Source organism: Nerophis lumbriciformis, linkage group LG30, assembly GCF_033978685.3.
Source record: "Nerophis lumbriciformis linkage group LG30, RoL_Nlum_v2.1, whole genome shotgun sequence".
Lineage (NCBI taxonomy): Eukaryota > Metazoa > Chordata > Actinopteri > Syngnathiformes > Syngnathidae > Nerophis > Nerophis lumbriciformis.
In genome coordinates this window covers 7,692,587-7,705,795 of record NC_084577.2, presented here as the reverse complement: position 1 = coordinate 7,705,795, position 13,209 = coordinate 7,692,587, and the positions used below count along the sequence as shown (strand labels likewise).

The window sequence follows — 13,209 nt, the reverse complement described above, 5'->3', positions numbered from 1 at the left end:
GAAGGGAAGTTGTTTCTTTAGCACACACTTGCGTCAAAGAACACACAGTCACTCCACAGGGCGGGGTGGGGAATTCATACGACAGGATGCTACTTCTAGGAGGAAACCCTCTTCTAACTTGCTGTGTGCGCATGTGTGTGTGTGTATGCATGTGTGTGTGTATGCATGTGTGTATGTATGCATGTGTGTGTGCAATGCCGTCAATTATCTAAAAGGAGGAAATGGGATGAACTCCCTTCACGGGTATTCCGGGATCATATTTTTTTTCCCTCAAACGTCTTCTTTCAACACGTACATGTGAAACTGCACACAGCAGTCAGCCTTGCAAGACACACATCCTCTGCCTGTGACATCCATCTTGCGCTCCATATCCTCCCTGTGCTCCCTCGGCCCGAGTGCTAACATCCTCTGGTGGTAGCGAGGGGAAGCCGGCCCTCAGTGTGGCTCTCCACTCTGCAGAAGGTAACACGCCTCACTCACACTTTGCTTATTCCCCCCCCTGCTTGTTTCTAAACACTGATTTTTGCAATGCCTTTTTTCAGCTGTAGCCCGGAATAGTCCTCTGATCGCATCCCGAGGCCAGGATTTGGTTCTTTTTCATTTAGTTTAGACCTAAATCAAAAAAGGCACCATGATGGAGCTGAGGATCAAGCTGATCCCAACAGGGGAGATCATCCTTTCGCCGGGGAAAAATGGGGAAAACTACTGCCACCACTGCAAGGTCAGTTCACACGCTGTCGTCGGATCGCAGGCCAGATCGAGTGGCGGACTTTTTCTCTTTTTGATTGAGAAGTTTATTGACATCTCAAAGAATTGAATCCATGTAATGCTTTAAAAAGGCAAATCGATTGGCACAAAAAGCCAAAAGGCTTGTTTCCATTGTGGTCCATTACATATTCATCACATTTGATACATTCAATAATAAAAGTTATATTACGTTGAAAAATTGATAAATTATGTACATGTACACGGTATACATGTCAGGTGATTTGAAGAACAATACATACAAAAAAATGGGGGCGGGGGTGTATATACACCATGTACATGACACTATGTATATGACTATGTATATGTTGACTCCAAGAGTGTGCAAAACAGAATGAGAAAATTAGAGATGTCCGATAATGGCTGTTTTGGCCGATATCCGATATTGTCCAACTCTTAATTACCGATTCCGATATCAACCGATACCGATATATACAGTCGTTGAATTAACACATTAGTATGCCTAATTTTGTTGTGATGCCCCGCTGGATGCATTAAACAATGTAACAAAGTTTTCCAAAATAAATCAACTCAAGTTATGGAAAAAAAAATGCCAACATGGCACTGCCATATTTATTATTGAAGTCACAAAGTGCTTTTTTTTTAACATGCCTCAAAACAGCAGCTTGGAATTTGCGACATGCTCTCCCTGAGAGAGCATGAGGAGGTTGAGGTGGGCGGGGCTTGGGGGGGGGGTGTATTGTAGCGTCCCGGAAGAGTTAGTGCTGCAAGGGGTTCTGGGTATTTGTTCTGTTGTGTTTATGTTGTGTTACGGTGCAGCTGTTCTCCCGAAATGTGTTTGTCATTCTTGTTTGGTGTGGCTTCACAGTGTGGCGCATATCTGTAACAGTGTTAAAGTTGTTTATACGGCCACCCTCAGTGTGACCTGTATGGCTGTTGACCAAGTATACATGCATTCACTTGTGTGTGTGAAAAAACGTAGATATTATGTGACTGGGCCGGCACGCAACGGCAGTGCCTTTAAGGTTTATTGGTGCTCTGTACTTCTCCCTACGTCCTTTTAAAAAGTCATAAATTTTACTTTTTGAAACCGATACCGATAATTTCCGATATTACATTTTTAAAGCATTTATCGGCCGATAATATCGGCAGCCCGATAATATCGGACATCTCTCGAGAAATATATATACACTATAATCACATATAAACCTGTATGATGCTTCGAAGAGTTGCTGTGGATGAATTTTGGTTCAGATCAGGTAGAGGTTGAGCTGAGCCATGATTTTATGGCAGCTTAAGTAAAATTTAGTAGGGAAGTTCGAATTTTAAGGTCTGTTGGTCGTGCATTCCACTGTGTGGTGGCAAAATAGTACAATGCATTTTTTCCCATGAGAGTCTTGAATTTGGTGGGGAAATAAAGGGGATCGCAGCGACTGCAACAATTACCGTGGAATATCCCTCCTAAGCACTGTCGGGAAGACCTTCGCTAGAGTGTTACTCAACAGACTGCAATTGCTTGCTGCCCGTGTATATCCAGAATCACAATGTGGATTCAGGTCGGGGAGATCAACCATTGACATGATATTTTCTATCAGACAATTACAAGAGAAATGCCGTGAGCAGAGACAACCATTGTATATCGCCTTCATCGACCTTACAAAGGCCTTCGATTTAGTTAGCAGGAAGGCTCTCTTCAAGCTTTTGCACAAGATAGGCTGCCCACCAAAGCTGCTGAAGCTGATAACATCATTCCATGAAGATATGCAAGGAACTATCCTGTGTGACGGATCCGCATCAGCCCCATTCCCAATTGAGAATGGAGTGAAGCAAGGATGCGTGCTTGCTCCTACGCTCTTCGGAATCTTCTTCTCGTTGCTATTGTCAAAAGCATTCAAATCATCTGACGATGGTGTTTACCTACACACAAGGAGCGACGGTAAACTGTTCAACCTCGCACGTCTCCGGGCAAAGACTAGAGTGCGTAAAGTCCTCATCAGAGAGATGCTCTTTGCAGATGATGCTGCTCTGGCCGCACCATCAGAGGAAGCACTACAGAGGCTGATCAACAGCTTTTCTGATGCATGCAAAGACTTTGGCTTAACTATAAGCCTCAAGAAGACCAACATTATGGGACAAGATATGCGCAACATTCCAAGGATCTCCATTGGAAACCACACCCTGCAAGTTGTTGAGAACTTCACCTATCTTGGCTCAACCATATCCAGCAATCTCTCTCTCGATGCCGAGCTCAACATCCGCATCGGCAAAGCATCTACAACGATGGCTAGACTCTCCAAGCGTGCTTGGGAGAACACACTGCTAACCATCAACACGAAAATTAAGATCTATCAAGCCTGTGTTCTCAGCACTCTACTTTATGGCAGCGAGTCATGGACCTCGTATGCACGCCAAGAGCGCCGTTTGAACTCCTTCCATCTTCGGTGCCTGAGGCGGATTCTGGGAATCAAATGGCAGGATCGCATCCCGAATAAGGATATCCTCGAGAAAACAGGAATGAAGACAATCTTCGCTCTCCTTACACAACGACGTCTGAGATGGCTTGGCCATGTAAGGCGAATGGATGACAGTCGCATTCCAAAAGACATCCTGTACGGTGAACTGGCCTCTGGAACAAGGGCTGTGGGAAGACCTGTCCTTCGTTTTAAAGATGTGTGTAAGCGTGATATGAAGACCAGTGACATCAACCCATTAAACTGGGAAGCTTCTTCAGCTGAACGTGGGAAATGGAGGAAGTTAGTGAAGGAGGGCGTACATCAGAGTGACTTAAGAAGAGTAAGACAGTGGGAGGAGAAGCATGAACGTAGAAAGCGAGCAGTCACACCCCTACTGAATCAACCAACAATACAATATGTATGCAGGAACTGCAACAAAGCATGCCTGTCAAGAATTGGCTTATATAGTCACAACAGGCGTTGCACATGACATGAATTGACATTTGTGCGCAAAACTCTATTGTCTCTCGAGACAGACAGATGCCAGATATCAAGTAAAATTTAGTAGGGAAGTTCGAATTTTAAGGTCTGTTGGTCGTGCATTCCACTGTGTGGTGGCAAAATAGTACAATGCATTTTTTCCCATGAGAGTCTTGAATTTGGTGGGGACGAGGTCTGAGGAACTCCCTCTCGTGAAGTACCTGTGAGCAACACTTACTCTGGTGAAATAGTTGGACAGGTACTTGGGGATAGTTTCTCTGAGTATTTTGAATACCAGACACATTGCAATTCGGTGTACTCTTTCCTCAGCTCTAAGCCATCCCAATTTGGTAAAGTGGGCTTGAGTTAGGTGAGTCTCTTCCTTTTGTGCAGCTTGTTCGCTGAGCAAAAGCCAAGGTTACACTGTCACGAATAGAATACTTCTACCAGTACACTTCAACAGTTATAATATTACATAACGATCGCTCAGATGTTGACCGTATCGGTCTGTTCCGAACCTTTTACTGATCGCAATATTTCCCCACTTCTCTCCTTTTTTAATCGTGAATTGTAACTACGGCTGGGCGATATATGGAGTTTGTAAGATATATTGATATGTTTTTAAACAATATATGAATTAAGAAAATATCGTATTGTCGATATAATTTATTTAACGTTAAAATGACCAAACGCTTATTTTTTGTGTTCCTTGTTCTCCGCCGCTCCCCCTCCATGGGCTACTAAACCCCTCCCCTTCCTCCTTCCAAGACGTGCTTGCACGTATAAGAACATCCATGATTGGTTGGTTGTTGACTATGATGAGTCACGATTGGTTAGGGACAGGCCAATCAGAGGCAAGATAGGGCGGGCCATCGAACTAGGAAAGGAAATCACAAAGTGCCTGCCTGAAAATTTATTTTTTTATCTAAGTTTTTGTATTATTTGCACAGCTATGTTATTTATTTTATATAGAAATAATATTTTTCTATTTTATTTATGTTATGTAATTGTGTACTACTTAAACAGTTTCATTTATGTGCTGTTAATAGCCATCTTGACTAACTGGGTTAATAAAAGTGTTGTCATTCACTTCAATTTCACTGAATATCACTCAAAAATGAATATCTTTAGAAATATGTTGAGATATATATCGAATATCGTGTTTAAGTAAAAATATATCGATATACTTTTTCGTCCATATCGCCCAGCCCTAATTGCAATCCCTTTCTCTTCCACTATATGTAGCCAAAATGGCGACTATTAAGGGTCGTACATACAATAGGTGCTTATCAGGTGGCTCAGGTGGTAGAGCGGCCCCGGCAGCAACTTGAAGGTTCCTGGTATTAATCCAGCTTCCGCCGTTGTGTCCTTGCGCAAGACACTTCACCAATCAATTAACGTGGACCCCGACTTGAACAAATTGAAAAACGTATTCGGGTGTTACCATTTAGTGGTCAATTGTACGGAATATGTACTTCACTGTGCAATCTACTAATAAAAGTCTCAATCAATCAATCAAAGCCTTGCTGATGATGGGTTAGCGCCCTGCATGGCAGCTTCTGCCATCAGTGTGCGGATGTGTGTGCACACTAGAAAATGCTGGGTTATTTTGACAACCCAATTTATGAGTTGCAAATGTTGGATTACATTTTGGAGTTGTTTTTATGAAGAGCAATCCATTTTGGGGGTTATAAGGATATTATTTTTTAACGCAATTTCTGGGTTTTCAAAACTATAGACCATTTTTGGGTTGTTTTTCAATGAGTAATGCATTTTTGGGTGAAAGGCTTTTTTTATTTTTATTAAAAAGGTACTTTTTTCTTGAAGGGAATTTGGTAACACTTTAGTATGGGGAACATATTGTAACATATTGGCTCTTAAATAGTCATTATTATGTACTTATTAATGCCTTATTCTGCATGTCCTTATATACAACCAGTAAGCCATTAATCAAGAGTCTTCCCTCAATAACCTCAGAATTATTGCTTATTAGTAACCCTAACCCTTATATGTTCCCCCCAATGTCCAAATAACTGTCAAGACTTGGACTATGGCTTGGTTTGTTCTCCCGTGATGCAAATGAACTGGACTGGTCAAGGCTTGAAGGTGGGTACATGATTTATTTTAAACTATCAAAAAAGGAATAAACAAAAGGCGCGCACAGTGGCGGAGAATAAAACTAGACTTTAAACACAAAACTTGCACATTGGCAGAAACTATGAACAATTAAACAAAACACTAACTGTGGCTTAACAAACAAAAACTTACTTGGCATGGAACCGGCATGAAAAAAAGAGTAGCAAGGGTCATCAGGGTGTGGAGAGTGTGCAGGAGCATAAATGTGGTGATGTCGTCAGAACGAACAACAGAAAATGAATGAACTTAAATACTATGGACATGATTAGTGAAAGCAGGTGCGTGACTCGAAACGTGAAACAGGTGCGTGACGTGACAGGTGAAAACTAATGGTTGCTATGGTGACAAGAGTGCACAATGAGTCCAAACGTGGAACAGGTGCGTGACGTGACAGGTGAAACTAATGGTTGCTATGGTGACAAAACAAAACAAAAGTGCACAAAAAGTCCAAAATTTAAACCGAACATTACTAAAACAAAACATGATCACACAGACATGACAATAACTCTAAATTAAGTCTTTCTTACTTTAATAAGCAACTAATTAATGGTGAATATGTTCCCCATACTAAAGTGTTACCGGGAATTTTATTAAGGATTAATCTCATTAATATTATTTACAATCACACATCTTATGTACATGAACATATTTGAGCATGCTGTATAGAACTACTATGACCATACAAGGCCATTTTTGTAAAAAAATAAATGTCACTCATATTTTGCTTTTGAGCATATTTTAATGGAATAAAAATAATTTTGATCAGTAGTTGGGAAGGAGTAGGACAAACCAGCAGTAACATTTATAATTTTTAACCAACCATTGGGTCAAGGAGTGCTAAATTGCGCAACCCAATAGTTTTGGGTTGCGCAATTTAACCTCAATAGGTTTGGAATAACCCAACATTGTAGAGAGCATAACTCAGCTTTTGTGTTAAATACATTCAACCCAATAGTTGGGTTATGAATCAACCAACATTGAGTTAGCATAACTCAACTTTTGTTTTAAATAATTCAACCCAATAGTTTGGTTGGGAATAACCCGACATTAGGTTATCGTAACTCAACCTTTTGGTTAAATAATTCAACCCAAAATGTTGAGTTAAAATAACTCAAATAAGGGGTTCGTCCTTTTCTGAACCAGCAGTTGGGTTAAAATTGGGTTATTTTTTAACCCAACATTTTTTAGTGTGTGTGAAGGTGATGTATAATGTAAAACGCTTTGGGTGGTATCGTGCTGGTATAGTAAAGCGCTATATAAAATACAGACCATTTACACTGCCACTCACCATTTTGGCACTGCTTTTTGCCATAACTGCACTTTTTTTTTCTTCGGGATTTTGCCGATCATCCACAATCCCTATGTGAGACAAGAACACACACGCGCGTTCTAAATAGTGAAAAACTGCTAGTACGAAGTGGCGAAAAATGCATGTATATGACATCCATTTACTCTGTCTATAAAGCGCTTCATAATGCATAAAAAAACATGCTTAATTTCTATGCCGTGACCTGTTAACCAAGCTATAGCTACAAACCCCGTTTCCAGATGAGTTGGGAAATTGTGTTAGATGTAAATATAAACAGAATACAATGATTTGCAAGTCATTTTCAACCCATATTCAGTTGAATATGCTACAAAGACAACATATTTGATGTTCAAACTGATAAGCATTTTTTTTTTGTGCAAATAATCATTAACCTTAGAATTTGATGCCAGCAACACGTGACAAAGAAGTTGGGAAAGGTGGCAATAGATACTGATAAAGTTGAGGAATGCTCATCAAACACTTATTTGGAACATCCCACAGGTGAACAGGCAAATTAGGAACAGGTGGGTGCCATGATTGGGTATAAAAGTAGATTCCATGAAATGCTCAGTCATTCACAAACAAGGATGGGGCGAGGGTTACCACTTTGTCAACAAATGCGTGAGCAAAATATTGAACAGTTTAAGAAAAACCTTTCTCAACCAGCTATTGCAAGGAATTTAGGGATTTCTCCATCTACGGTCCGTAATATCATCAAAGGGTTCAGAGAATCTGGAGAAATCACTGCACGTAAGCAGCTAAGTCCGTGACCTTCGATCCCTCAGGCTGTACTGCATCAACAAGCGACATCAGTGTGTAAAGGATATCACCACATGGGCTCAGGAACACTTCAGAAACCCACTGTCAGTAACTACAGTTGGTCGCTACATCTGTAAGTGCAAGTTAAAACTCTCCTATGCAAGGCGAAAACCGTTTATCAACAACACCCAGAAACGTCGTCGGCTTCGCTGGGCCTGAGCTCATCCAAGATGGACTGATACAAAGTGGAAAAGTGTTCTGTGGTCTGACGAGTCCACATTTCAAATTGTTTTTGGAAATTGTGGATGTCGTGTCCTCCGGACCAAAGAGGAAAATAACCATCCGTATTGTTAGTTGCAAAGTTGAAAAGCCAGCATCTGTGATGGTATAGGGGTGTATTAGTGCCCAAGACATGGGTAACTTACACATCTGTGAAGGTGCCATTAATGCTGAAAGGTACATACAGGTTTTGGAGCAACGTTACCATGGACGCCCCTGCTTATTTCAGCATGACAATGCCAAGCCACATGTTACATCAACGTGGCCTCCTAGTAAAAGAGTGCGGGTACTAGACTGGCCTGCCTGTAGTCCAGACCTGTCTCCCATTGAAAATGTGTGGCGCATTATGAAGCCTAAAATACCACAACGGAGACTGTTGAACAACTTAAGCTGTACATCAAGCAAGAATGGGAAAGAATTCCACCTGAGAAGCTTAAAGAATGTGTCTCCTCAGTTCCCAAACGTTTACTGAGTGTTGTTGAAAGGAAAGGCCATGTAACACAGTGGTGAGCATGCCCTTTCCCAACTACTTTGGCACATGTTGCAGCCATAAAATTCTAAGTTAATGATTATTTGCAAAAAAAAAAAAAGTTTATGAGTTTGAACATCAAATATGTTGTCTTTGCAGTGCATTCAATTGAATATGGGTTGACAAGGATTTGCAAATCATTGTATTACGTTTATATTTACATCTAGCACAATTTCCCAACTCATATGGAAACGGGGTTTGTACATTGTTACTGTAAGAGCTAACGAAGAGGAAATATTTTTCTAGCGTCATGACACATGACCTTGCTCACACGGCTCCTCCGACTACCGAGGAGTGCCTCCTTTGAGAACAAAAATGTACAGATTCTGGACAGGGAGGACGGATGGTACGAAAGAGAAGTGAGGGAAGCCATCTATATCAAGGTTGAAAAACCATCCCTAAACAGAGGAGGTGGTCTGCAACACCGTCTGTCTCCCACATACAACACTGTCCTTTCAGCCATTCCTAAAAGACTCTGCAATTTAGCTTCCAACAAATAACAGGAGTTACAAACATTCACAGAAGGTGACCAGAAGTCCGTTTGTGCCATTTGTTTACAACTGAATGGAATGCTCACATGGGGGATTCCGACTATTTTGGACTGGTAGTAGTTGATCCACATTGATCGTTCTGCCACACAATACCTCAACGCTAACGAGGGGAAATTACACTTCAACGACTGTCGTCGGCTTTGACAATTAAGATTGCTTGTTTGCATCAAAACAGTAGTTTTTCTCACCACGATAGGGTGAAACCATCCTTGCCCAGGCACACCCTCCTGGTATTGGAGTAAAAATATTTGGGGTTTTGGCACTAGTCGTTAGACTAGATCTGACCAATCTAAGGCTATGTCTACACTAAGTTGTTTAACCCCTTAAACTAATAATTATTTAGCCTAAGCTAAACCAGCATTTAAGGTTCTCCTCCTTGGATAATTTTTTACACGGGTAAGTGCGCCGTGTATTTCTTGAATCTTCGGCTCTTAGCTTTGTATGTATTGATCGTTTACAAACTGAGTTCGGAGAGGAAGTGACGCCAGAAAGACCGCGCTCCACACAGGAATTGACGTCAGAAGGAACGCGCCACAGCTAGCCTCATAATAAAGCGGTTTCGTAACTCGGAGCTAACCACTGGAAATATGGAGGCGAGTCATCCAGACATGCCCGTGTTTCTCCTTCTTCTACATGTACAGACACTTGTGGAAATCACACATGAATACCTAAAGAGAAAGCGATTGCAGCTATTTGGGATACAACACTTCTCAGACGGCAAGAGAACGTTCCAATGTCCAGGTCAGCTGTGATTCGACTTACCGAAAAATTTTGTCCATTTGTCGAAGGAGAGTCAACGAGAATGCGAGCTCCCGTGGATGTGATAAAAAAGGTAGCGTGTGCTTTGTATTGCCTGGTCGTCGAGGAAAACGGCGAATGCATTTGGACTGGCAAAGCAGACTATATCAGTTATTGTCCGCCATGTATGTCGCGGACTCAACGTCTAAGGTCCAGAGTATATAAAGTCACCAAAAACGAATGGACAAAGAAAGTGAAGGCAAAAGAGTGAGGAGTGTCCTGACCAGATATCTAGATCCCTAGATTGATTGATGTAAAATGTTCTTTATCACATTGTTTACGTGTCTAATAAAGATTTGATTAATTTATGATGGCTCAGGTGGGATTCACTACAATAGGGCCCCACAGCACACTGGATTCCAGTTAATTGAAATATTACAACACTTGATATTGTTCAGATAAGTTAAATTTAAGAACTTGCACACAAAGCAACATTGGAGGTGACTATGATGTGTGCATTTTCCGCGCATGCGTATTAGGTCGCGTTGCGCCGGCGGACGGAGGGGGCAGGGAGTCTTAAACGGTGGCATTGTTGTGTGTGGACACGGATAAGGTTAGGTGGGTAAAATTTACCCTAGATAACCTTATCCGGCTTAGTGTAAAAGGGGCCTGAATATTTGGGGTTTTGGCACCAGCCGCTAGACTAGATCTGACCAATAAGTCTATGAGCATGAACTGATGAAGCCTGCTAAGATGAGCGGCGAAACATCTTCTAAGACAAACCAAACAGCTCAGTTGTGATCGATTGAATGCCCCGAGAGAACACAAAACCATTGCATTTTTTTCTTTATATGAAATATCAAAAAAATGGCATCTATACAAATGTGTCGAACACTCGTCTCAGCTGCAGGTACTCACTGCTCCTCTTGCCTCAACGCTGCACTGAATTGCAGGACATGGAGACGATCAGTAGCTTGCTAGTTAGCATGTTAGCATCATCTTGCTAGCTTACCTGTTGTCGCCTGCGTTCACTCTCCGAGCCACAACCTTGACGGCTGTCTACTTCGCTGCTAATCATATTTGGATGATTACAAACAGAACACTGTTAGTTCCGAACCAGTTGTACTTGTAGAGCATGGGTGTCAAACTCTGGCCCGCGGGCCAAATTTGGCCCGCCGTGTAATTTCACTTGGCCCTTGAGGCGATATCAAATTAACACTAAAGCTGGCCCGCCGATCCTCCCGGGAGTCTTCCAAACGCCAGCCAGCCCAACAAGTGCTGGCCCAGTCACATAACATGTGCGGTTTCTGCACGCACACAAATTAGAATGCAACGCATACTTCATCAACAGCGATACAGGTTACACTGAGGGTAGTCGAATAAAAAACTTTAACACTGTTAGAAATATACGCCACACTGTGAATCCACACCAAACCAGAACCCTTTGCAGCACTAACTCTTCCGACGCTACAAGGTGTGTGTGTGGGGCGGAGGTTTGGTGGTAGCGGGGGTGTATTTTGTAGCATCCCGGAAGAGTTAGTGCTGCAAAGGATTCTGGGTATTTGTTCTGTTGTGTTTATGTTGTGTTACGGTGCGGATGTTCTCCCAAAATGTGTTTGTCATTCTTGTTTGGTGTGGATTCACAGTGTGGCGTATATTTCTAACAGTGTTAACGTTTTTTGTATTGGCACCCTCAGTGTAACCTGTATCGCTGTAGATGAAGTATGCGTTGCATTTACTCGTGTGTGCGTACAGAAGCCGCACATATCTTGTGACTGGGTCTGAACGATGCCAGAATGGATGAAAAGCGGACGTGACGATAGGTCGTAGAGTACGTTAAAGGTTAATTTGTTCAACCTTGGCCCGCGACTTTGTTCAGTTTTAAATTTTGGCCCACTCTGTATTTGAGTTTGACACCCCTGTTGTAGAGTATGTATTAGTAGCCAGCGAGAAGGTATAGTTTTGAGGTGACGGATGTAAACTAAAGTCACAACCCTGGAAGTATATTACCCGATAGGATAAAGTTGCCAAATGGCAAACTTTTTCAGAGTTCTTTGCATGTATGTTATAGAATTTTACATTACATTTTTAATGATAATAATGTTGGTAAATTAGCTACTAAAATTCTACGGTACATTATATGGGACATGTACTGTAAGTGTCCAAGACAGCCAAAAGAGGTTGGTAGATGACCTAAAGGTAAAATATAGTGTAGAAATGCACCCAATTGCAGGAAATGTAGTCTTGATTTTCAAAAATTGTATTTCTGTTTTTTTATTAATCAATCCAACACAATAATACACAACAATACTGTCAGGCTTGTCCCTGACAGTTTAGTTATGTTTTGATTTTTCCTCTGTCATTTCCTGTCAGCGCTCTTATTTTGGTTATTTCCTGATTGTCTCCCTGAGTGCTGCTTCCCCTCAGCTGCGGTTGATTGACACCTGGCCACACCTGGTGTCAATCAGCCAGCTGCTATTTAAACCTGCCTTCCCCTCCAGTCAGGGCTGGATTATTGTCGCTAATACTTGTTGATGTCATTCCTACTTGTCGATGTCAGTGTAGCTGTAAGCGATAGCGGTAAGCTATATATTGTAGATGTTTGTAGCTTGCTGTCTTTTTGTTCCTCGTCTTCCAGTTCCTGTTTTCCTGGCATCCTGTTTCCTGTTCCTAGTTCCTGGTTGGTGTTTTTTTCCTTTATTTTATGAACATTAAATCATGTTTTCCTGGACAAAGCCTGCCATCTCTGCATCTTGGGGTTCGTCACCAACAACTCATTGTGACAAATACCATAATAATCCAATTCCAAAACCAAACCCGACCAAGCAACATTCAGAATAGCAATAAACAGAGCAATTGAGAGGACACAGAAACATGACACAAAACAATCCAAAAGCAGTCAAACAAAAATGATTATTATCAACAACAGTATCAATATGAATAACAATTCCAACATAGCAGTGATTATAAATCCCTCATTGACATTATCATTAGACATTTATAAAAATTAAAAAAAGGGTTTTTGTGACAGCACTTGGTGCTGATAGAAATGTTCCCCTTTTTTTCATCAGTTTTCCTCTTTTTTCCTCAAAGGTTGCTCACATGCCTGAATATCGCTGGGGAGATTTTTTTTTAATTGAGTGAGGATTATGGTGCGTTCCCTTTGTACTGGAAAGTCAGGATTTCCGACTTCACAGTGAGAATTTCAACTGGAACGCACACCGAGGTCGGATTTCCGACTCAGAAAGT

At 41.5% G+C, this 13,209-nt stretch overlaps 1 protein-coding gene across 1 annotated transcript in view; it reads left to right on the top strand.

Moving 5' to 3' along the window:
* Positions 1 to 351: 351 nt before the first annotated feature.
* LOC133572619 (unconventional myosin-Ic-like) overlaps positions 352 to 13,209 on the top strand; it is a 153,438-nt gene continuing 140,580 nt past the window's right edge. Inside the window, exons 1-2 of the mRNA XM_061925452.2 lie at positions 352 to 462; positions 543 to 721. Coding sequence (XP_061781436.2) covers positions 632 to 721 — 90 coding nt within the window. The 5' untranslated portion in view covers positions 352 to 462; positions 543 to 631. The remainder of the gene's footprint in view (positions 463 to 542; positions 722 to 13,209) is intronic.